At 37.4% G+C, this 23389-nt stretch overlaps 1 protein-coding gene across 9 annotated transcripts in view; it reads left to right on the top strand.

Moving 5' to 3' along the window:
- The window catches only part of kirrel3b (kirre like nephrin family adhesion molecule 3b), a 222468-nt gene that overhangs the window by 189847 nt on the left and 9232 nt on the right, over positions 1–23389 (top strand). For 3 of the 9 annotated variants that reach the window (XM_058751308.1, XM_058751315.1, XM_058751316.1), the window contains 9 exons: positions 5340–5488; positions 5853–5980; positions 6711–6837; positions 16156–16256; positions 17692–17902; positions 20128–20235; positions 21266–21289; positions 21375–21458; positions 22688–22797. In XM_058751308.1, coding sequence (XP_058607291.1) covers positions 5340–5488; positions 5853–5980; positions 6711–6837; positions 16156–16256; positions 17692–17902; positions 20128–20235; positions 21266–21289; positions 21375–21458; positions 22688–22797 — 1042 coding nt within the window. The remainder of the gene's footprint in view (positions 1–5339; positions 5489–5852; positions 5981–6710; positions 6838–16155; positions 16257–17691; positions 17903–20127; positions 20236–21265; positions 21290–21374; positions 21459–22687; positions 22798–23389) is intronic. The other 6 variants (XM_058751310.1, XM_058751309.1, XM_058751312.1 and 3 more) reach the window with 6 other exon arrangements.

Below are 23389 nucleotides of genomic sequence, written 5' to 3'. Positions count from 1 at the left end.
TTATACAATATTAATGAAATAAAAGTCGTGTTAGTGCACTTAAAGAGAGACACTGCTCAAGTACTTTAAAAAGTGGACTTTGAAATAATGTTAAATCAAGTCTAAACAACATTTTAAATAATGTGTTTAGAATCTTATGTCATGCTTTATTGATTTACACTTATTTTGATACGTTGACTAACATACTAAATCACATGTAAAGTATTTGAACGGTATTGTGTTATTTGATATTACATTTAAAATTAATATATTTTAAATATAATAAATTACAACTTCATCATTACACATACAGTACATGCATTTTTAAATATATTACACGATTCAATAGAATGACATTAAAGTATATTCTAGTTAACCATAAATGATTATCAGTACATTTGGTATATTTCAAAGACAACATAAGTATTGATGAAATTACATATAAAGAAGGTTTTCGCTCCTAATTTAAATCTTTAGCTCTTTAATCTAAATTAAGCACTATTAAATTGCATTTAGCACTATTAATTAATTTATTTAAGGATTTAATATAAATGTGAACTATAATGCATTTTAATTTAATATCAGTTAGCATGCTAAAAATAATATATAATTAAACTGTTTTATTTAAAATACTTCTTTTTAAAGAAGTACCTAAATCATTGTTTTGTTGTTGTTGTTATTGTTATTGGGGGGGAAAAAAGAAAGAAAGAAGAGCAAAAAAAAAAAACTACGACTAGACCCAAAGCTTTGCCTGTGCATTGCCTTACAGAAAAGCCAAACATTCAATTCCTCCTGATACTGTACCCTTCTACTCCAGAATAATAAAGCAGTCCAAAAGTTCACAAAAGTTTACACAGACACTCTGCTGGGTTTCGTTGAGGGGTCATGTTTGTTCTGTTTAGAAGACCCTGGCTGAAGCCCAGCGGAGCCACTGTGCTCACGGATGTTTTGGCTCTTTGGATGTGCAGTGCTGAATCCTTCAGCTCTGGCAAAGCTAACCCACCATTTGGGTCTTTCCTGCCGGCCAAACCTCCCAGTCTGCCACCCCATGGGCTTAAAACCAACACACAGTCCTGCTTTGCTCTGTATTGCCATAGTTTTGTGCTGTCAGAATACTAGTTGGAATTAGAAGTAGAGCTCTCGGTTGATAAAAATGATACACTGTTTATTGCAAATTTTATTAATCACATTAAATTGAATATATCTGTAATTTCAGAAAAAGCTCCCGGGTGATTTAAAGACATTACATTATTGGGGAAGAGGGATAAATCTTTGAATACATATTACAAAAACTAGCTTTAGAATTTACTCTGGGTCTAGCTATTTTACAAAACACACACTTTAGTATGCTTTTACAGAAATAATATACTTTAAAAGAACTATACTTAAGTGCAAACTAAATGTTTCGGAAAACACTTAATTTCATACTATTTACAATTAAATTTAAAAATGTATTATAGTTTAAATGTATGCACAAAATGTGTTTAATTAGGAGTGAGTTTTTGAAACACCCAAGAAGGATTTAAGTATATGCTATACTTGAAATATGGTAAAAGTGTTTAATTTCGTACATTTAAATTATATCAACTTTAAATGTAACATCAAATAACACTACAATGAAAATTATACATGTGCTTTATAGTAAGTTAGTCAACACATCAAAATAATTGTGTTAAAGCATGAAGATGATTAATATATAATGATTTAAAATGTGCTTTAAAGTAAAATGTTTAATTCAACATTATTACTAAGTGAACCTTTTAAAAGTGTTAAAATTGTGTTATGAAAACCTGAAAGTGTTTTCTCTTTGAGTTCACTTAATTAGCCTTTTATTTCGATAATATTTTATATATTATCCACTTTTATTTAAATATCGTTTTTATTATCATTCTGTTCTAGCCTGAGAGTTACAAAAACATGGAAATGATACTTTAAGCTTGAAATGTTTCAATTATAGAAATTATTAGAATTAGAAATTATTTTATTTATTTGTGTATTGATTGATTGATTTGTTTGTTTACTGGCTTGTTTGTAAAATGAATCATTAACTAACGTGACAGCCAGTCAAAAACATTACACACACAAGCTTGAATGTAAATCTCTGGTAAAGCCTGAGGAAGATTTAAGAGGCTTGTAAGGTTGGAGCTCCATAAATATTGTGTCGTAGTAGTTACTTTCCCCTGTATTGACTTGAGGAAATGGGATTCAAATTAATAGCAAAGATGTGATGCTTGTCATAAGGGACCACAGCCGAGATTGATCATAACACAAAATGTATGAATACAAGTTTATAATGAAATACGCACATAGCTAACCTACAAATATACGCTAGTTACTTAAAAGAACAAGATAATCATCCTCCTAGGCTCTTGTAATAAACAGGTTATTTAAGGCAGAATGAAATTATGGCGTAGTCAATCTTGTGATCTGATTACAAAGCAGCTGCTTCAAAAGCTCTATGTGTAATTTATGTTAACACAAGAAAGGAAAACTCGGGTAGACGTATAGCATGCGACTGCTGCAGTAATTGCCCATAAATATAAAGTTTCAAAGCACCGCATATTCACTTCCCTCAGAGCAATTATGTCGAGGACGGAGGCGACACGCGCAGCCGTCTGCCCTGATTTGAATATTTTTGGAAGCACAGGTGTGCCTGCGCAGATTTAGCAGACTGCGTTCTAAGCTGCTTATGTTAACAACATGAAACAGTGCTTCTCAAGCACACTAGCTAGGCCAATTACAACTGCTCTCCCTCCTTATTTTAATTTAGTCAAGAGGGAGACTGTTATCGTTTAAATGACTCTCTATCGGGACCCGCAGATGGTATGAGTTAGTTGCAGAGGTAATGAATTGTGCACTCACTCCCACAGAGCAGGTGAATAGTGAAGTTTTGGCAGCGTTTTACCAGTGCCGGCTGCTTTGAGTGCAAAACTATGCTTCTTGACAGCGAGCAGTTAACTGGCATTGAATATATTCGTTTATTGAAATATTTACCCCAGTGTCAGGCTGTGACACCCGTTCTCCATTGGCTTTAGCTTGTACAAATGTGTCCCGTCATAGACGCCAACCGAGAACCAAGTAGACCAAGAAAGTGACATAGATGCATTACATTGTCAGTATTGAGGGGGTGCCTTCTTCTTACAGAAATGAATGGTTCCTTGTGGGAAGTGCTGACAATTTATTAACATCTAATGTCTTTGGTACAGTATTAAATATGGGGTTTGTGTTATTTGGCCATGTGGAAAGGAGCTGGTGCCTATTTGTCAATTCAGAATCTGTTTTACCAGTCTGGCTCCATTCAGGGTTGTTAACTTGGTATCCAGGCAAGAAACATGCTGAAGCAAGCAGAGATATCTCACTTCACTGATTTGTCCTATAACAGTGTTGTAATTTCCTCAAACAACGCGGCCTTGAAGACACTGGCTCCCTTAGAAGATGGCTGTCTTTCTTTCGTTGGGTCTCTAACCACCTACAGACAGGCAGCTATCATTCCTCATTGATGACTATGATAGAAGCAGATGGATTAGACACCAGGTCTTCCTCTAATTGCCATGGTAACCTCTAAATTGGGTTCCACTTTCCTGTGATAGCATACGTCTGGCAGGGACTCATAATGATGGCTTTTTGTTCCATTACTGAAAAAGTTAGACTTAAAAAGGGTTAATGTATTTCTCGACTTGTGGATCTGATACCACTTTTACAAATGAGCTTAAGGATATGTATCACATTATCTTAGAGAGTACTGATGTGACCCGCTCAAGGTGAAAACTAGATCTTAGACTGATAGCAAGGCTTTGAATTTATGAAGTCTAAGGGAAGTTAAGACAGGGAAGTCTGATGTTGTGACTTTTATTCAAAGGTAAATATATTTTGCTGGTCCTAGACCAACGTTCTGATAAACAGTCCTAACCTGGCTGGAATACACTACACAACTGATTTCTGAACAGATTTTAAAACAGTAGGCATCATACACTTACCCTTGTTGTAATAGTCAAATCCATCATTCACTAAACGACTGAGAACCATACACTACCATATTTTAAAGTTGTTCCGATCACAACAAACTCATGCAGAAACATGTAACAATTGAAAACAATGTGCGTTCTAAAATCGGCTTAAAATATCAAAAGTGTTTGATATCCTCCAACTGGATGGAATGGATGGTCTGAAGCTAAAAATCTGAGTCTGTGATTATACACTATGCAACTTTTTTAAACAAAATCTGCCAACTCAAATCTGTAGACTGGCTCTGATTGTGGGGGAAAATTGGGGCAAAAGTGCATTCCACTCTTAACCTGTAACTACCTATATGACTGCGGGGAAATTAAAGATTGATAAGGATGTTGCACCAATCCCAATTTCCCAACTCTAAACTTAATCATTAAATCTGACTAGTTCACAGGAAGTATTTGTTCCAGGACCAACAAGGACTGAAGTGCTCCTGGAGGTCCACTTTCCTACAGAGTTTATCTGCAACCTGCCCCAAAACACTTGCCTAGAAGATTCTAGTCATCCTGAGAGCTTGATTGCCTGGTTCAGGTGTTTTTTTTATGTAGGACTGGAGCTAAACTCTGCAGGATTGGACACTCTTGAATAAGGATGTTCACCAAAGAACACTTACCAATTACTTCCTAACTACCTACACTGTCAGAAAAATGTGCAAAGACGGTACCTTTTTATGTGTAACAGCTTGCCACTGGCAGAGTCCTCTTAAAAGGACAACTTTGTACCTTTTCTAACTATAAAAAGTGCATTTTAGTAGTAATTTGTTCCCTTTAAGGTACTACTTTGAACCTTTTAGGGGTACATAAGACACAAATTTGAGGGTACTTCCCAAGTGACAACTTGACGTACCCCTAAAGATACAATTGTTGCATGTTTTTGAGATTGTACAGGAATTATAACATCCTGCAATATGTTTTGTCAATGTTATCCATGTTGGAAAAAAACAGCATATGCTGGTTAGGTATGTTTTGAAGCATGACAGCTGGATTGAGATGGTTTAAGCTAGTTCTTAGTTGGTCATGAGCTGGTTTAAGCTGGTCCTGAGCAAGAGCTAGTTGCTTAGGACCAGCTGAGGATCAGCACATCACCAGCTTAAACCAGCTCATAACCAGTTTATAATCAGCTCAGGACCAGCTTAAACCATCTCAAACCTGCTGCCATGCTTCAAAACATACCTAACCAGCATATGCTGTTTTTTGTTGTTGTTTTTTCCAACAGGGATATGAAGTTTGCTGGCTTTTGTGTGGTTTGTCACTGACTTGTGTTTAGTAGTAATAATTGTTCAGTAACGTATGGTCTTAAACTGCTTGGAGTGGGCTTCAAAACTCTATATCATCTCTATCTACTGTTTATAGGTGGGCGAAAGGAGGAAGTGTGATAAAGGAAGTGTCTGGAGACACTTATGAGGTCATAGTGGATCACTCGTTCTTCACAGAGCCAGTTTCCTGTGAGGTCACCAACCCGCTTGGGAGCACCAACATCAGTCGGAACGTGGACGTCTACTGTGAGTTCTTTCAGGGTTTTTTTTTTTCCACATCAGAGTTGTCCAAAACTTCATGGGGTACCATGTTCCTACAGAGCTTCAACCTGCTTCAAAACACCTGCACACTTCTAGCAGTCCTAAAGACCTTGATTAGCTGGTTCAGGTGTGTTAAATTATAGTCGAGCAAAGCTCTGCAAGAATATGACCCACTGTGAGAAGAATTGGACACCTCTGGTTCATAATTTTTGAAGGTATCTCCACAAATGTCAGGAGAGAGACATAAAAATCAGCTGCCACCAGTTTCACATTAAAACAAACTTACAAGAATTATGTTTAAAACGTGACCTCTCTGAATAGATCTTATAACCTGGTTTATTTTCTCCAGTTGGACCTCGGATGGCTGCAGAGCCCCAGTCTTTACAAGTTGACCTAGGATCCGATGCTGTGTTTAACTGCGCCTGGACCGGAAACCCCTCTTTAACTATTGTATGGATGAAAAGGGGCTCTGGGGTGGTAAGTTGCCAGACATGGTTATTGCACATTGCCATATAACCCTGCTCCACGTTTAATCTTTGAAGTAAACCCATAGTTCTCTTTCACCTATCATCCCATTTTTCATTCTAGCTACATTAATAGTGCATTGATGTTCAGACATCTTGTCTTTGTAAAGAAGAGATCAAGCAAACATGGGGAAAAAAAATAAAAAATCCATTTCATTTGATTTTGGCTTTTCATCCATTCATTTTAAACTTCAATATAATATTCTCTGTATAAAACCTTTGATCTATTAATACATTGCCTTCTATTTCTGAACAGCTCGGAAACAGAATCAGAACATTTCTAAAAAGCCATATTCTTATTTCAAGGACAGGATGGCACATAGTATTATATTCAGTGCTGTGCCCCGATGGCAAACATCAGGGTTTTTCAGATTCCATGCGATTCTATTACACGCAGATGGATAGTGGCTCAGTTTGGGGTATGTCTGTATTCTGGCACAGAAATGGGGGAAATTGTGCCCCACTGAAACCAACCGGTCTCATTTCTCTCCCGGTTGACTGTCACCTACCATCTCCAATGTTCACACGGTCCTCCTCATCTGACCCAAATTGGATTTTAATAATTGAGAAGAAGGTCCTTTTCCAAGCTTAGCTGCCCATCCATGAGTCCTGATTCGTTTTGACTCTGACCAGCTCCCTTTGCACTCCTTTTTAATGTTTTGATCTTTGACCTCTGGCTACAGGTGCTAAGCAATGAAAACATCTTGACTCTGAAATCTGTCAGGCAAGAGGATGCTGGGAAGTATGTGTGCCGTGCGGTGGTGCCTCGTGTTGGAGCGGCCGAGAAGGAAGTCTCTCTCACCGTAAATGGTACGTTTGATGCTTTTGTACAAGGTTCATGGCTAAAGAGGTGTGTTTGACGAGTGCAAACATGCTCGTTTGGAACATGTGTAAATAAAAAAGGTGAATGTAATTGGAAATCCAGGTGACAGAATTAGACCTATTTTGGCATTCATGTTGACTCTGAGACAGAAGTTTGATGTTTACTCTTCATTCTGCTATTTCTCTGGGCTAATGCTGATTATATTCAGTAAGAATTGCACGAGGAGCTGTTTCTTAGGCTGTGACAGGCTAATGAACACAGGAGAATAGCGGGAGACTGGCTACTCTCAGATAAATGACTTCATTATGGCCGCTTGATATTCAGGCGGCATGCATTAGCCACACGACAGCTTTCATTCGCAAAATCCAACACGTCTTTTAAAAGCTCCTTTCTCTCCGAAGCTATTTGCCATGGGCCACGGCTTTGACGTGAGTGGAAAATAAGAGAAGTTCAGCCAAAGTGACAATTGTGTTTGCATTGAATGATTCCTCTGCAAGTTTAGATTCACTAATGCTGTTTGGTGCTGGGAAATGAAAGAAAATCAATAAAGAACTGTTATGACTGATAGCATTAATATGCAAAGCCAGACATTCATTCGAGGTTTAGAGAGAACTCAGGAATTACAGAAATTACAGATGACAACCACTTTCATCAAGTACATTCTGTTCTAAACGAGGACAGTAAAGCGTATCTCTGCTTTGCATTCATTTTTGACTCATGGAGAGTCCAGGATTGCCTGGAATCCCGAATAAATACAGTCTTGTTGTTTGTTTTCTGGTAGTAGAAGTAGAGTTTATGAAAAGATCCAACAGTGGACCATCATGTCTCTCAGTATTAACCCCTTTAAGGCCACAGGCAACTAAAGTTGTCGAAGGCTCTGCTATGGTTTTACCATCTGTAAATATGTTCTGGGTAACTATAGTGTCCTAAAACAACAGGTACATAAGTAGAAAACCTTTGGCAGAGTTTGTGATGATATACTGGATAATATGTCTCATTATAGTGTTTAATTCACACAGTTCTGGGTGTTTACTGTGAAAAGGATATAAGAAACCTATAAATGTAGCAAAAACAGGTGAACTTGAAAATTCACACCCTAAATCTGGCACCATTCTAGCATATAATGTCACTTTTTACAATCAAAATAATTCCCCTTGTTTTCTCACATCACATCACATTACAATAGTTGCAAATGGGGTTACACATTGGGTTTATTAACAGTGTATTCTGAGCATCTAAATTATTCCTGTACATAGTTTATTGTTATTGTATCCTTTTAAAACTGCTTGACCTGAATCTGTCTTTTAGGTATCAAAGAGTAAGACTCTTTTGATTCTTTTCAATAAGTGAGCCCTTTTGCTCTAAAAGCCACAAGAGGACAGCAAGCTGTGTTCTAACTCATTTCTGGAAGTGAACACAAGAGTGCGGCGTGTTAGATTCAAGCACCTAGCGTAGCCTTTGATGTGGCAACATGTGGTGCAGGCTCTCTTGTAGCACGGGGCTGATTGTTTCAAGTTCTGGTGCATTTGGGAGATGAAGCCGATCATTTCACATCTTGCTCATCAACGTGCGCTCCTGACGAGCGACTGAAATTCACAAGCATTGACGTGAAGAATGACTGATGACCAGAGCTATGTGTTTCAAAGGCTTGATCAGTAAGAGGAAAAGAGTGAAAGCGAGTGAGAAGGATGAACTAGAGCTCAAAAAAAGAATCGATAATTCACCTATGTTCGCTGATCCTCACTGAGTCATATAAAACTAATTTATGCTAACAATTAAATGCACGCGTTTGGAATTTGTCAATATCTGTTTCCTCCCAGTTGCATGTCACTAGAACCCAGATCTCCTACTGAGATTCAGAATATAGACAAGAGAGTCCCAACGTTCTCTCAGGCCCAATGTAATTTAATTATAATCAAATAGCTAGCAGGGGACACCGTTTGCCGAAAATACGCTAATGGATACACATTGCTTTCTGCTTTTTGTTCCCTAGTTCCTCAGACAGGGATCTCATTTCTCCATGAGTATTTTGAGCCTTAATGGGATTTAATATCTAAATGTGTCCTTATGTTCATTTATTTGTGTTGTGGCATGTGAATTCAATTTGTTTGTTTTGTTATATGCTGTTCTGCTGAAAATTCAGCTTTGCTACCACAGGAAATGTGATTCAAGTAAGAATAAGACATTCGGGTCCCACTTTATATTAGGTGGCCTTAACTACTATGTACTTACATTTAAATTACTCATTTGGTACAATGCACTTATTGTGTACATAGATGTGTTTACATTGTACTTATATATATATATATTTTTTTTTAAATACCTATATGTAATTACATCTGTAATTAATTTCTGTAATTACATTTATAATTATGCTGTCGACCCATCCTTTACACCTTAACCCACCCTTAAACCTACCCATACCACCAAACCTTTCCCTAACCTTACCCATATCCCACCTCAATAGCAGCAATAGTGTTTTGCAATACAGTATGAACACAATAAGTACATTGTACTTATATTTTTTTTATGTAAGTACATATTAGTTAAGGCCACCTAATATAAAGTGTGACCGACATTTGTTTTTGATTTGACAAGACATCTACTTTAAGTTATCATCTTGTAGGTTAAAATGTTTGTAAACTGCAGCAGTATTAATGCATGAATCACACTCACTCATACAACATTCCTGACAGTTTCCCCTCCCCGTTTTTTAATCATATTGCTGTATGTGAGCAGATACAAATCATATAGCAGAGTGAGATCCCTCACAATAGCATTAACTTTTCCTCCATTTTGGCTCCACTGATTTACTCATATCGTGTCACCTACTCCCATTGAATATGAACCATGTTCGGTTGCTCGTTGCTGCAAATCACTGTCAGCTTGAAAGCTGCTTAATAGATGGATGGTTGAAAATTTGCACTTTGCAATAGGGATGAAGACACAATGGAGTGGAGGTGAATTGCCGAGGGGAACATTCTATGCTATCACAAAAATGGGGTTGGAAGGAATAAGGAGGAAGTCATTTCTAGGCACTGCTGAGAGTTCAGGGAAGACGTTTAAAAATAGGGCGTAGTGTGCCCAAGGTAAGTGTGCAGGTAGAAGGAGTCCATGGCCTGCATTTAATTGCAGGATCTGCGGGCAAGAGGACATACGGAGCATGCGCTATTCATGGAACTGGGTTCTATCCTCTTGGAGTGCTGTAATGGAAATATATGGTAGCGGAAATGAGGAAAAACAAACCAGGCTCAACCTTTCACATGCTACAATCTGCGGATCGCCTCTCACTGCTTCAGCATGCAGTTGCGGTTTAATGCAATCCGATAATTGCTGGGATGATGTTTCTCAATCACATTGTTTACGTGTGTCATTTTCAATGCCATGTGAACGCATTATTGGGTTAATGGAACATATTTGTGCATGAAAGCGTTCATGTATGTATGTCAGGAAGAGTACACTATATCTCTGGGAAAAAAAGTACATTAACCCAGCATAGAAATGGGACATATGCATCTCTGTGGAAGGTTGCTACTTTTGGTTTGTGTGCATGACTGCACTGGTGCACATTTGTCAACCATATTTTAACACACTGAGAAAAATGTTTGTATAAAAGCTAAAAAAAATTAAATTAAATAAAACTGAGAAAATGAAAGCTCCTACTGAAATAGGGCCCATTTTAGTGTCCCTCCGTTTGAATATAGTTTTTACATTTTTTTTTTTTTTTTACTTCTTTTTTTTCCTCTAGACATTCATACCCCAAGAAAATTAGTATTCCACTTTCATGCAAACTTGCAGATATAGAGGAGAAGAGAGAAATCGCTACAGATTAATGATTTGGCAAATGAAAGCTAGTGAAATAAATGGTGACAGTGGTGCAGAGAGAAATTTGTGGTGCTTAGCGCAAGGTTAATAATGTAAGTATGCTAAAACCGTATTTTCAGAGTAAAGCTTAATCACACAGTGCAATGGTGTAAACTTTTTTTGTCATGAGCTGAATTTTCTTCATAAATCAACATGATCTCACAGAATTCTGTGTAATGTTCACGGACTTAATTAACCTCCGAATCTGTGGTGGCATCACGGAATCGCCGAAAATTCCGTGATGGGCTCACAGAAAAAATTCCGTGATGGGCTCACAGAAGTGATACCAATGTAAGTCAGTGACAGGCATCAGCCGTGCTCCACGCACAGAAACCCTTAGCATCAATATGCCGACGCGATACTGGGGAATTTATCGTCATCATTATTGTTCAGAACTGGGTAGGTTTAGGGTAGGGGTGGGGTCAGGTACTCCAGTGAAAGTATAACTGCATCGGAGTCACTCTTTTTACGTGGTCCGATGCAGCGCTGGTGTTGAACCAGTGAATTCGTGCATGGACCACGGCTGATGCCTTCTGTGAGCCCATCACGGAATTTTCGGCGATTCCGTGATGCCACCACAGATTCGGGGTTAATTAAGTCCGTGAACATTACACGAATTCTGTGAGATCAGGTTGTCATAAATAGTGAATGGCTAAATGGTTAATAAAGGAATGTGCATCAGATCGGATTAGGTTGCTCACTACTTCTGAATAAAGCGCAGATGGTGAAAGTATGAAAACACTCAATACGGAAATTAAAGTAGCACCTTTCAGTTAAAACAGCCAATCAGGTAATTTCAGTGCCTCATCTTATTCATCAGTCATGTGACTAACATGGAGACCTGCAGGCAAAACATCCATAGAACAGCCCACAGGCCTGTCGATTTCCCATCTCTTTCAAGCCACAAATATTTAAATCACATCTCGTAAGAACAAAAACAAAGAAATGTGAACAAACTGCAAGTTTTGGGCGCTTGCAATCCATATACAGCACCTGCTGCAGTATTTAAATCATTAAAAATGGCAGGACATTTTTAGACGCTTAAAGTGAAAAACACTTAACGTGCCCTAATGTACTAAAGATGTTAAAAGATCAAATTCAGTACACACCATATTAATGATGCATATACAGGAAAGATAAGGCCAGAATATGAACGCAACACACTAAATCAAGCTTTTCTTCATAATAGTTTTCTATCAAAATATCAAAACTCAACATATTTCACTCTCATAACATAACATACATACTTTACAGTTACTATTTCAACTTGAAAATCACCAGCAGAAATCATAAATAGTCTGTGTTCATAAAGCAGCTCAAAGGCCCTTCCTCACTCATAAAACGTATAATTTAGCATAGTTTTATCATTGGTGGAATGTAAAATATTTCAAGACACGCATTTCAGACCATTTCAATTCATGCAATATGTCAAAGCTTTAAACCATGAGAGGAAAAAAAAAAAAAAAATCAGTCTGCGGCAATAGTTTAGAAGAAGCCCAGTTTCACAGGAAAACCACAAATTTGGCAATATTTAAACTGGAATGATTAACAGTTGTAATGCCATTAGAAATGAAACCATTAGAAATGATGTGATGCTTTCTATTCTCTGTGTGTGTGTGTGTGTGTGTGTGTGTCCCTCCCTCTGCAGGGTTATTATATATATATATATATATATATATATATATATATATATATATATATATTACTGTAGCTTTGCTTGGATATGTTTGCATTAACTTGAATATTTTTAGTGGAGATGCTTAGCATGTTGTGCTAGGCAGTTTGTGAATATTTAAAATAATTATTGCAACATGAACTGCCAGATGTGATATGCTAAGCTAGTAGGCTAAACTGCAGGCCATCTGGAAATAAAAAGAAGACAAATGTTTAATTTATTCATTTTAGCTTCAGTAATAAAATGCTGGAAATGAGTTCGGATTTTAGCACTTCCCAAAGTCAATTGTTTTTTTGAACGGGTTGTTGGTTAAATGCCTGAAATAATGTCTGCGGTTAGCACAATCTCTAGATATTTTCATGTTTTATTTTTCACCAATAAAAACACATCAGTTACCCCTTTTAATTTTTTAAAGCTTTTACTTGTCTTGAAAAAGCTATTGATAACAAGTGGCTAAATGGGACTACAAAGTTTGTTGGGGACATTAAACATTATTCTGATCAGCTTCTATATGCATAAACATTGCATTCATTTGTGAAGATTATCATGATCAAAACATGTAGCTCACAGAGTTTATTTTCTGCAATAATCCATACACCAATGTAAAAATCCTATTGTTTTTTTTTTTTTTTTTTGTTGTTGTTGTTGTTGAGGGAAACAGGTGATGCGAACTTTCAGGTTGGCCTGCAAAATACATCTTCACTGCAGTGCCTATATAACATGATATACAAATTGCAACTCAAGACATTATTTTTTATATATTTTCATGATTATTTTATGCACTATATAAAATACCAATAAAAATGTGTCTCAGCCCATGGAATCATTTTGGGACAGGATTCTGCGAGGTGATACCACAACATTGCCCCATGCTGATCCATTCATCATGACTCTTGTACGCCCCCTATTGTCACAAACCTGTGCCCTGCTGTGCGCTCTATCTGTATCTCTCTTTCTCTCTCTTTCTCACCCAGCCTCCAGCCTTCCCACTCCCCACGGAGTTCCTTAAACCCAGCATTCTGAGGATAAGTGATAAGCTATCTAATTATATTCCTCATTTACAGCCTGATCCATGGGCTGATTCTTCTGAGCCACCAAGCACTGGCCTTACCTCCACCAGCGGGGAATGATCTGAATGTATTTACCTTACGCCTGCAACTACACACACACACACACACACACACACTCCAGCCTTTATCACATGCTATCGCATGGATTATGATTTTGTAGTCGTAGGGTAGCATGCACATAACACGCACACATTAGGTATCGCTGCAGCACTAGCATCTAATGAAGGGGTGCGAAGTGTAACATTCCTCTCCACCAGCCTGAAATTCTCCTCACTACAGCACTCCATCTGCCTCATGCTCATCTAGATGCTAATTTATTCTAATAAGAGCCAGTTAATAAACTGCAATTACGAATCAGTCGAGAGACACCGCCGCATATGATTGGCAGATGCATGATTGGTGGATTGGGTTGAATATGTGTGTGTGTGTGTACGCATCTAAGTGCGGCTTTTGACAGCGTTGGGGTTGATAACCCATTAAGTAGGGAAGTTACTCTGAATCTATCCTAGAGAAACGTTGTTTTCCTTTACAGCAGTGCAGTGCCTTGTTTTGTGCAATTGTGGAAAAATAGGGTGAGTCGTAGCATAAGTCAAAGTTCAAGGCTCCACTGTTAAAATTGCACACTCAGAGACGCTCCGGGGGCCCTTATCTTTTCAAAATAACATTTCTCCGCCATTGGCACTCTACAGATTGCAGCCTATAGAAATAGACTTGCAGTTGGCACGCCGAGTCTTATCTCCTCGGGAGACATGAGGCCTGCCATAAATCAGTTCTTTTCAAGATTGAAAATGAAGACCAGACCCTCACTCCCTCACCCTTAACACAACTCTTAAATAGACCAGCCCACAGGAGACTCCTTTAAGAGTCTGCCCATTCAAAGCGAATACAATACTGCTCTTTCCTTTTAAAGCCAAATTTCTAACATTCCACCGCAAGGCCTTAGTACTGCACACTTGATTGGCAGATCCTACAGATGAGATCTTTAGCCTGCTCGGTTAAAATTTTACTCCACTCTCAAGCGTGGGCCAGCAGGATTTGCCGATCTTGGAACTGGTAATGTGTATGTCAGCCTTGGTACGTGCTTCTGTAGCTCTACAGGTTGAAATTTAACAGTCACACAAAAACTCTGCATCTTATTCACATACCAACAGTCCAGCTGTCCAAATGAGGGTCATTATACAGTGCACCGGATTCATAAATGTCAAGGCTGCTTGACCTGACGCAACTGACTTTCTGTGCACAGAAAGTGGGTGGTAAATAGTAAGTGATGTTTTAAAAATGATGTTTGTGTACATTTTCTAGTGAATGAAGATCAAATGATGAAGAAGAGTTTTATCATAGCCTGGCACACATCCAGACTAGTAGTATAGTCAAGTGCACGTTTAGCATTTTAAAGAACCAATTCAAGTGTCTGGAGTGATGCAGTCTCACTAAAACATACCGGATTGCTGTAGTCTGCCAAATCTTCCACAACAAAGACCAAAGATTGGGAATTGCATACATATTCATCTCTGCACCAATAAATGTGCAACACTTTATGCTTTACTGCCTTATAATATCTAATTACTTTAACTTGCACTAGAAAGTTTCTTAAAAATCTCATGATTATGGGGCATTCACGTTCCTGAGCATGATGAACGCTTAGCCTCATAGAGTGTTTACACCGTTTTCAACTAAAAATGGAAAACTTTTCCTGCATATTGTCTGTTGTGTAATTTATGTGACAAAGGTGTTTTGGGGCTGAAAATTCAAACTTTTGAAAACAGGTTTCAAAGCGCAAGTTTTTGAAGACAGTACTGTTATTATCCTGTTTAAACTACAAAAACACAAATTTGTGAAAGCTGTAACATCATGTGTATTATGTGTTCACACTATAGGTATGTGCGCAGACGCATAGCATTTCTTTACATAGTGACATCGCCACCTACTGGCCTGGCATGTATAATGCAGTGTTTTTAGTCGTTTTCACAGATCTGTGTGCAAATGTTTTTTTTTTTTTAAACGCAAACTTTTCCATTTTTAGTATATCATTGTCACATAAACAAACTCTGAAATACCACTCTGACATTATTGTGTGTGTTAAGGGCACTGAGCTTTGGCATTTATTAAATCTGGGACAGTGTTGCGCACTTATTCCTGTCTTGTACATAGTCTCTCAAGTGGCCAAGACCGAATGTGGGTATTGGAACAGGCCCATAGTGTTCCAAGCAGTAGAGCATGGCATTAGCAACGGCAAGGTTGTGGGTTCAAATCCCAGGGAATTTGTGAAGTGATAAACATATGTACTTTGAATGCAATGTAAGTCTGTCAAATGCATATATGCAAATTTGCATAATTTATTCTGCAAATAAACAATGCTGTTAGAGGGTCAGTTCCATTCAGTGCAACTTCACAAAAGTCTCATGTCTCTACCTCTACAGTGCTATGTTTGTACTTCAGGAACTGCAGGGCAATGAAGAGATTATAAATGGATATGTGATATGAATCATTAGATGGAATAGAACACTGCCATAAAATATTAGTAAACATTCTGATGTTAATACTGGCTAAACTGCCTATTGTAACAAAGCAATACTTGATCTTTTCTAGTTTCGAAGAGATTCCTATGACTCTCTCTGGCAAACAGGGAAGACACAGTGTCAATTCACAGTTTTGCGTATGTGACGAGTGACTGTGTGCATCTGTTCTCTCCTCAGGACCTCCAACCATCTCCAGCACACAGACCCATCAGGCTCCACATGGGGAGAAGGGACAGATCAAATGTTTCATCCGCAGCACACCACCCCCAGACCGCATTGTGAGTTACTCAGCTCTCTCCTTCCAGTGACTCAGCTCAGACAGGATTGCAGCTGTTGAGTGGGTGGTTGCTGTTGTCACATGGCTCGTGTGACTCCATTAGACTCAGTAAACACAGTCCAATAATGCATAACGCACTCATGAGTTACGATCTGTTTAATAAATGAAATTGCATCTCAAATCATTTGTTTCCTCTATATGAGTGAACGGGTATTAGACATGGCAGGCTTACAGACCTAATTTCTCATTTAATGCATGCTTATGCCCTGTTACCACAGATCCAATTAGGATTTACCACTCTTAGATGAACTGTCTCCTCTCCGGGCCAATTTTTGATTCATTACTCACACTGTGCGTGTATGTGTGTGTTTGTGGCTGTGCGCATGGAAGTGCATAGGTAATCTCTGTGCGATGTTTACCCGTGTGGCTTTGCTTTTATTGCCGTGCTATTTCTAAATGTCAGTTGAATGGGAAAGACTGCTCCTGTGGTCCGGAACAACCAGTAATAACTTTAGAAGTGTAATAACGCCCGTAAAGCAGGTGAAAACAAACACAGGTCTCTCTTACCTTCTGAAAAGACCAGCTTGCACCAGCAAGCTGATTCAGAATAGTTTATGTTGGTTAGTATTGCTCTAGAATGGTAGAGACATGCTGTTTAACAGCAAAAATTGCTGGTTGTAAAGCTGGAAAGGAGGTTTTGCTGGTTAAACCAGCCTGGTGTTAAAAAGTACTTTTATTAAGTTTTTATTCATTTATTTTTATAGAAAATGCCTTTGAAATTTGTGTACCCCATCTGCCCCATTGTTCATATTAAAACAAATACCTATATGTAAAATTTGTTGAGATTTCTAGCAAATTGTTTTAGTAACACTGTAATGGTATTATTCAAGTTTTTTTTTTTTTTTCCCCGTTCAATTCAAGTTTATTTGTATAGCGCATTTTACGATACAAATTGTTGTAAAGCAGCTTTACAGGAAGTACATTTTAAATATATTATAGTTTTGTATTACTATTTTATTCGCTTTTAATACTTTCTGTTCTCATTTTAATTTTAGCTATCTAGTTATTTTTATTTTTTTTTACTTTTTATGTATGTATGTATCTATCTATCTATCTGGTTTGGTTTTAGTTTTTATCACCAAATAAAACTGAATGACAATGAGCCTTGGCTATTAGCTCTAATAAAAATAATAATAATTGTATATATATATTTTTTTTTTTTTTTTACATTAACAATTAACATTTAACAAGTCTATTTAATTTCAAGTAAACTGTTTTTTTTTTTTTTTTATGCATTTGTTTTTTGTTTTAATTTTAGTTAACTATAATAACCCTGGCCAAAAAAAAAGAAAATAATTTTTGCAGTGATGCAACAGACCAGCATCAAAACAACACATGCTGCTATTTTCAGTGTGATTTCTTTTGTTCTTCATCAGGCCTGGTCCTGGAAGGAGACCGTCCTGGAGTCGGGGACATCAGGTCGCTATACGGTGGAGACAGTAAGCACAGAGGACGGAGTGCTGTCCACCCTCACCATGAGTAACATCGTACCCGCCGACTTCCAGACCATCTACAATTGCACCGCCTGGAACAGCTTTGGCTCCGATACAGAGATCATTCGCCTCAAGGAACAAGGTGGGAGCCAAGGTTCGCCAGGTTTCACCTTCTTTTCTTTAAAACATGACTGTGGTAGAGTAGTGGTGCAGTGTTTTATAACCATGGTTTCTGAAAACACTGGAATAGTTTAGAATCTTTTTTTTTTCTTTTTTCTCTCCATTACATTCCATTTATCACATTACCAAGTCACATCTGAATCATATTAATATCTTTTAATTTTTTATACCAGATTTAATTCACAAATGAAATAACTGACAGTCACGACCTACTGTAAATATGACTTTCATTTATAATAATCAGTTATAAACTTCTGCATTAGTATATTTTCACACCATGAGGCGTGGCAGATTTTAAGTGAATCATTGAATCAGTGAGTTGTTGACTTAAGAGCAGTCTGATTCACTGATGAAACACTCAGTGAGGTTTGTGAACCAATTCATCAGGTTCACTGGAAATAATCAGCTTTCATCTTCTTTTCTTTAATGCATGCCTGTGATAGAGTAGCACTGCGGTGTTTCATAACCGTGGTTTTTGAAAGCACTGGAATAAAGCAGAATCTGAGGGGGGAAATAATAGTTTCTTCATTACTTTCCATTTATTACTTTATACAGTACATTATGAATCACTTTACATAAGATTAGCAAGTCACATTTAAATCATATTAATGTCTTTTAATGTATTTATACCAATTTTAGATTACAAATTTCAGCTCTAGCCAAATGATTATTTCAGAGCAACATCAATAGCAATTGCACATTTAACTGCAACTTCAATAAATCAAATAAATGTATTAACGACACTTAGCACAATTTAATTTGCAGCCTTGTTACAGTGATTAATTCCTCTCTTGTGCATTTTTTACAATCTATCTCCCCAGTGCTTTCATAGTTTGTATTTGTTTACATGCAATACCTTTTAGTCCTGTTTTGAGTGACTTTAATGGATTAGCTTCCCCAAAAATTTAATGTTTTTCATAATTTTTACTCATTTCAAACCCTAATGATTAGAAACTTTACAGAGTGTGCTGGTCGTTCTGTTCCATGAAATTACAATGAATTACTAAAGTGTTTAAGATTTAAAAAAAAAAAAAGATGCAAATGCACAAATATACTGTATATTATAAATACAACTCTTCTAGTGTGACTCTACACCCCTTTTTCCCCTGACATGTCCTGGCTGATTTCTAAATTGCTTAAAATATAAGAGTTTTGGCTTTGTTTTCCTAAATTGTCTTGCTTAGGAAAAGACTGAAAAGTAGTTTGACCAATAGCATTCAAGCTTTGTACATAATCGAGCAATCGTGGCATGTAAAAAGGCGGGATCTACAGAGAATGGTCAAAGCAACGTAAATACGCAAGTACTGTACATATAATGTACAAGTACTGTAAAGAGCACATCAATAATAAAACAAAGCCAAAATCTGTACATTTTCGCCAAATTTAGAAATCCCAGCTGGGAAAAAAAAAAAGGCCATATGGTTACCCTAGACTTTTCTGAAGACTTCTATAGACGCACAATGTCTTTGTGTGACAAACATTTTTGGGAAAACTATTCCTTTAATTAAAACAATATATATTTCTGGGTTTATAAGAACTGCATACAATAATTCAGACATTAAACAGGCATAAACTGTGAGTACGCAGAGGTCACAATGCTTAGTTTGTATTGGGAGCCAGTAATTAACTTTGTGTATAGGTACAGCTTATTGTCTGACTCAGCCTCTCATTATCATTTGGCCGTAAAATCTGGCCTCCATCTTTTGGTTTAAATATACCAACAAGAGCACAAATAAAACAGTTGAGTTGGCTCTAATTAACCTAAAGCCACAGCTTCTCGAAACATTCCTGGGATTGTTGGAATCCACATTACACCCACGTCCTATCAGAGTCCCTAAATGATCGAGGTGAACGATAACAGCCGATGCATGTTATGTGCGTGTCATGTGCTAAAACGTATATGTGATAATTGGCATAGCTGCAGATTGTCAGATTAAAGTGAAGGTACCTGAGTTTTTGCTAGAACGTGGTGGTGTTAATTGACTGTGCTAATCAAAGGTTCTTTTGAGTAGACGCCTTGAAGGTGAGAATGTCTCCTTGACACGGCATTTGACATTCTCATTTGTTCCATACAAGTGCGAGTCTGGAAATATGTTCGGGAGTGAACGGCGGTGTCTGTGTTTGAGTGCTTATTTACTGGATTTACCCGTCCTATCCATGCTGTGTTATTGTAGAAGGCTCTGCTTTGTTTTCCAACAGAATCCCTCCCTGTTGCCGTGATCATCGGCGTGGCAGTTGGCGCTTTCGTTGCTTTCATCGTCCTCATGGGAACCATCGGCGCGTTCTGCTGTACGCGCTCTCAGAGAAGTATGTACCTCTCAGCCCATCGCGATCCTGCATGTCCATCACCAGAAAATGCTAAGTGCTCCTCAGTCAGACAAAGAGCAGGGTGTTCATGTCACTTCACAGAAACCGAGCCTTTATTTCTATATCTTCCTTTTCATTGAGTGTTTGTGTAGGGTTGGGCGGCATGATGGTTTAGAGCAGAAATGCATCATCTGTCTGCAATGCTGCTGAAAATCCTACAGTGGAAACTCTAGCTGTTTTCCATTTGCTTTGGTGTGCTGTGTATTTATAACTAAGCTAATTTAGGATGACCATACATCCTCTTTTTCTCAGACTAGTTATGACTGGGATTTCTAAATTGCCTAAAATGTCTAGGTTTTGGCTTTGTTTTCCTATTGCTTTCATACTTGCTGAAGGTAATGACTGAAAAGTAACTTGACCAATAGCGTGTAGGCATTGTACATAATGTGCAAGTATGCAAGTACATATGATGTATGAGAAAGTCAAAAGGAAAACAAAGCAAAAACCCAGACATTTCAGGCAATTTAGGCATGGTCACCCTAAGCTAATTGTTTACAGTAATCTACAGTAGAAATGTTGCAAATTGTTTCACTAATTGCAGTAATTAACTGAACAGCTATTTTAAAATAGCTTAGCATATTCAGTTGTACTTTATATGTATAACTGTTCTGAGTCTTTTGTTATTTACAGCTGCATTTTAGTGCATTTAGTACTACCTAAAAAACAAAAAAACTAATTAGGAGGCATAATATTGCATGAATGAAACATTAAAAATTTTACATGACTATTCTCATAAGTTTGACTTTATTCTTTAAACATTACCAATACATTCATGAATTGTTTGGTTTTTATTCTCTTTTTTTTCCCAGTAAAATTCTGATTCTTTTTTTAACTTGTGTGCTTTAAAAACAATACATTTGTTTTACTAATGCTACTATGATATAAAGCTTTTGTCATGCCGCCAACCCTTATCTCTGTGTTTCTTATTTGTTTTCCTTTTACCGCGACCATCCTCTGTCATGATCAAAAGAGAAAACAGCTCATCCATGTACAGGTTAGCGTCAGACAGTGAACAATGAGCTTGCAGTTTCCGATTGTTGGTGGCATTGGGTTGAGCATGTTGTTGTTGTATGCCACAGAAGACGCTCACCTGGTTATGCCTACACTGCCCACCTCCATCTGTGCTCAGCAGAGAGAACTTGCAACCAAAATTAAGACAGAAAGTAAGACCTGTTACCTGACCGTCACCAATTATCTGTAAACATTGTTCTTTAATGCGTCAACATGAGCTGTGTGATTCTCTGTGGTTCCTCTAGGGTTCCTCTTATCTTAGTTCTGTGGTGTTATGCTGCCTTCAAGTCCTCATAGGAAGTTCCTACTCAAAGTTGTGGATGTTTGGATGTTGTAATTACAACAGAACATGATTTTAGTTGGAATAAAATGGACAATTTCATATATCTCTCTATTTAATTTACTTTCTGACAAAGTTAGGAAGCTATTTTTGAAAAAAAAGTTGTATGTATATATATATATATATATATATATATATATATATATATATACAGTGTGTGTGTGTGTGTGATTATTATTATTATTATTTTTATTTTTTTTTCATATGTGTTTTTATGGTTCATACATTATGATATAGTGAGTATATGGAGTTCATACTTGAGAGGAAGAAAACACCTCAATTTTATTCACAAGCCCAAACTTTCTAAAAATATGCATTTTGCTGCAGATGCTGATATTTACAGTATATGGCTAAAAAGTAAGATACAATTCTGATAGCTTGAAAAGGAAACCAATGAGATCTTTATAGCAGTATAACAGATTACTTGTATATAATACATATAAATATCAATTGTCACTCTATGTCTCCCGATAACATCTCAGTAAGATGATATTTAAATGAGATGACCAAATTAACATTCCTCAAAAACTTGATGGATAATATTTGATAGTCACATATTAGCATGACTTTTCTAAAGAAAAAATCTAACAAAAAAAAAAAAAACATGTATGGGTAATACAGTAAACCTAATGTGCATCCGTCCATCCGTTCATCTTGAAATATTACTAATTATGTAACAGTTATTATTATTAAATATTTTACAGCAAAAATATCAATCAGAGGGCAAAAGGTAAATTAAGTTTTGAACTTGTTGATAACTTAGAGACCTTATAAAGTGCAGTAGGGATATTATAGCCTAATTCTTACAATTATAAATGTATGGATCATTATATACTGTTACTGACAGAAAAGTTGGGACTCATTCATGTGTGCTGATCTCATAAATACGCTAATTTCAACATGACTTGAAGGCAGTATTCTTTTTCATGGATTAAATCAATGTGAAGTGGCATGGAGTAAATAGCATTTTTTTTTTTATATTTCACATCAAGTACATTACATCTAATGACACTGGAGTAACACTTGTCACTTTCCCCTCAGACCTCAAAGGCGTGGTATCAGCCAAGAACGACATTCGAGTGGAAATCGTACACAAAGATCACAACGCAGCCCGAGAAAACGAGGATCACTCCGGCATGAAACAGCTCATGGTGAGTCACGTTTCTGAAGGAAGAAAACAGTAAACATCCCGCTCGCCATTACCCCATCAGCACCCCCAAATCAACAAGCTAGCTCATTATGCTAGTCCCTGTCACATCCGTAGCTAATGAATGCTAATCATCCCCACCCCAACGCTAATAGTGCCCATCTCCCTCGCCACTTCTAACGTCAAACCCATGAATAATGCAGCATAAGTGTGAGAACCCTGCTGGCCTGCATGCCTATATTTAGCCCCCAGCCTGTATTTCCTGGGAGGACATGGGCATAGATGTAACCATAGTGATGCCAGTGATCAAGTGGTCCTTTTCTCCTGGAGCCCTCTGTGAACTTCTGTCAAAACACATGCTGCCACCGTCTCTGGAAATTTCACTCATTGTCACACAAGCCTCCGGGGCCTAGAATCAGAGTTCTGTTTGGGCTCAAGATGTATAACAAGACTTGAAAAAAAATGAGAGGACACCTCATGAAGATGTCATTGCATTGCAAATTTTTTGCTAATGATGTGAAGAATATTCACAGGAGATTGCCCCAGTTGAAGTAGCTTTCCTTCTGGAATATCTTTAAGCGTTTCGGAGCACCAAA

The sequence above is a fragment of the Onychostoma macrolepis genome, chromosome 18 (assembly GCF_012432095.1).
Source record: "Onychostoma macrolepis isolate SWU-2019 chromosome 18, ASM1243209v1, whole genome shotgun sequence".
NCBI classification, from domain to species: domain Eukaryota; kingdom Metazoa; phylum Chordata; class Actinopteri; order Cypriniformes; family Cyprinidae; genus Onychostoma; species Onychostoma macrolepis.
This window is presented reverse-complemented; position numbering and strand designations above follow the sequence as displayed.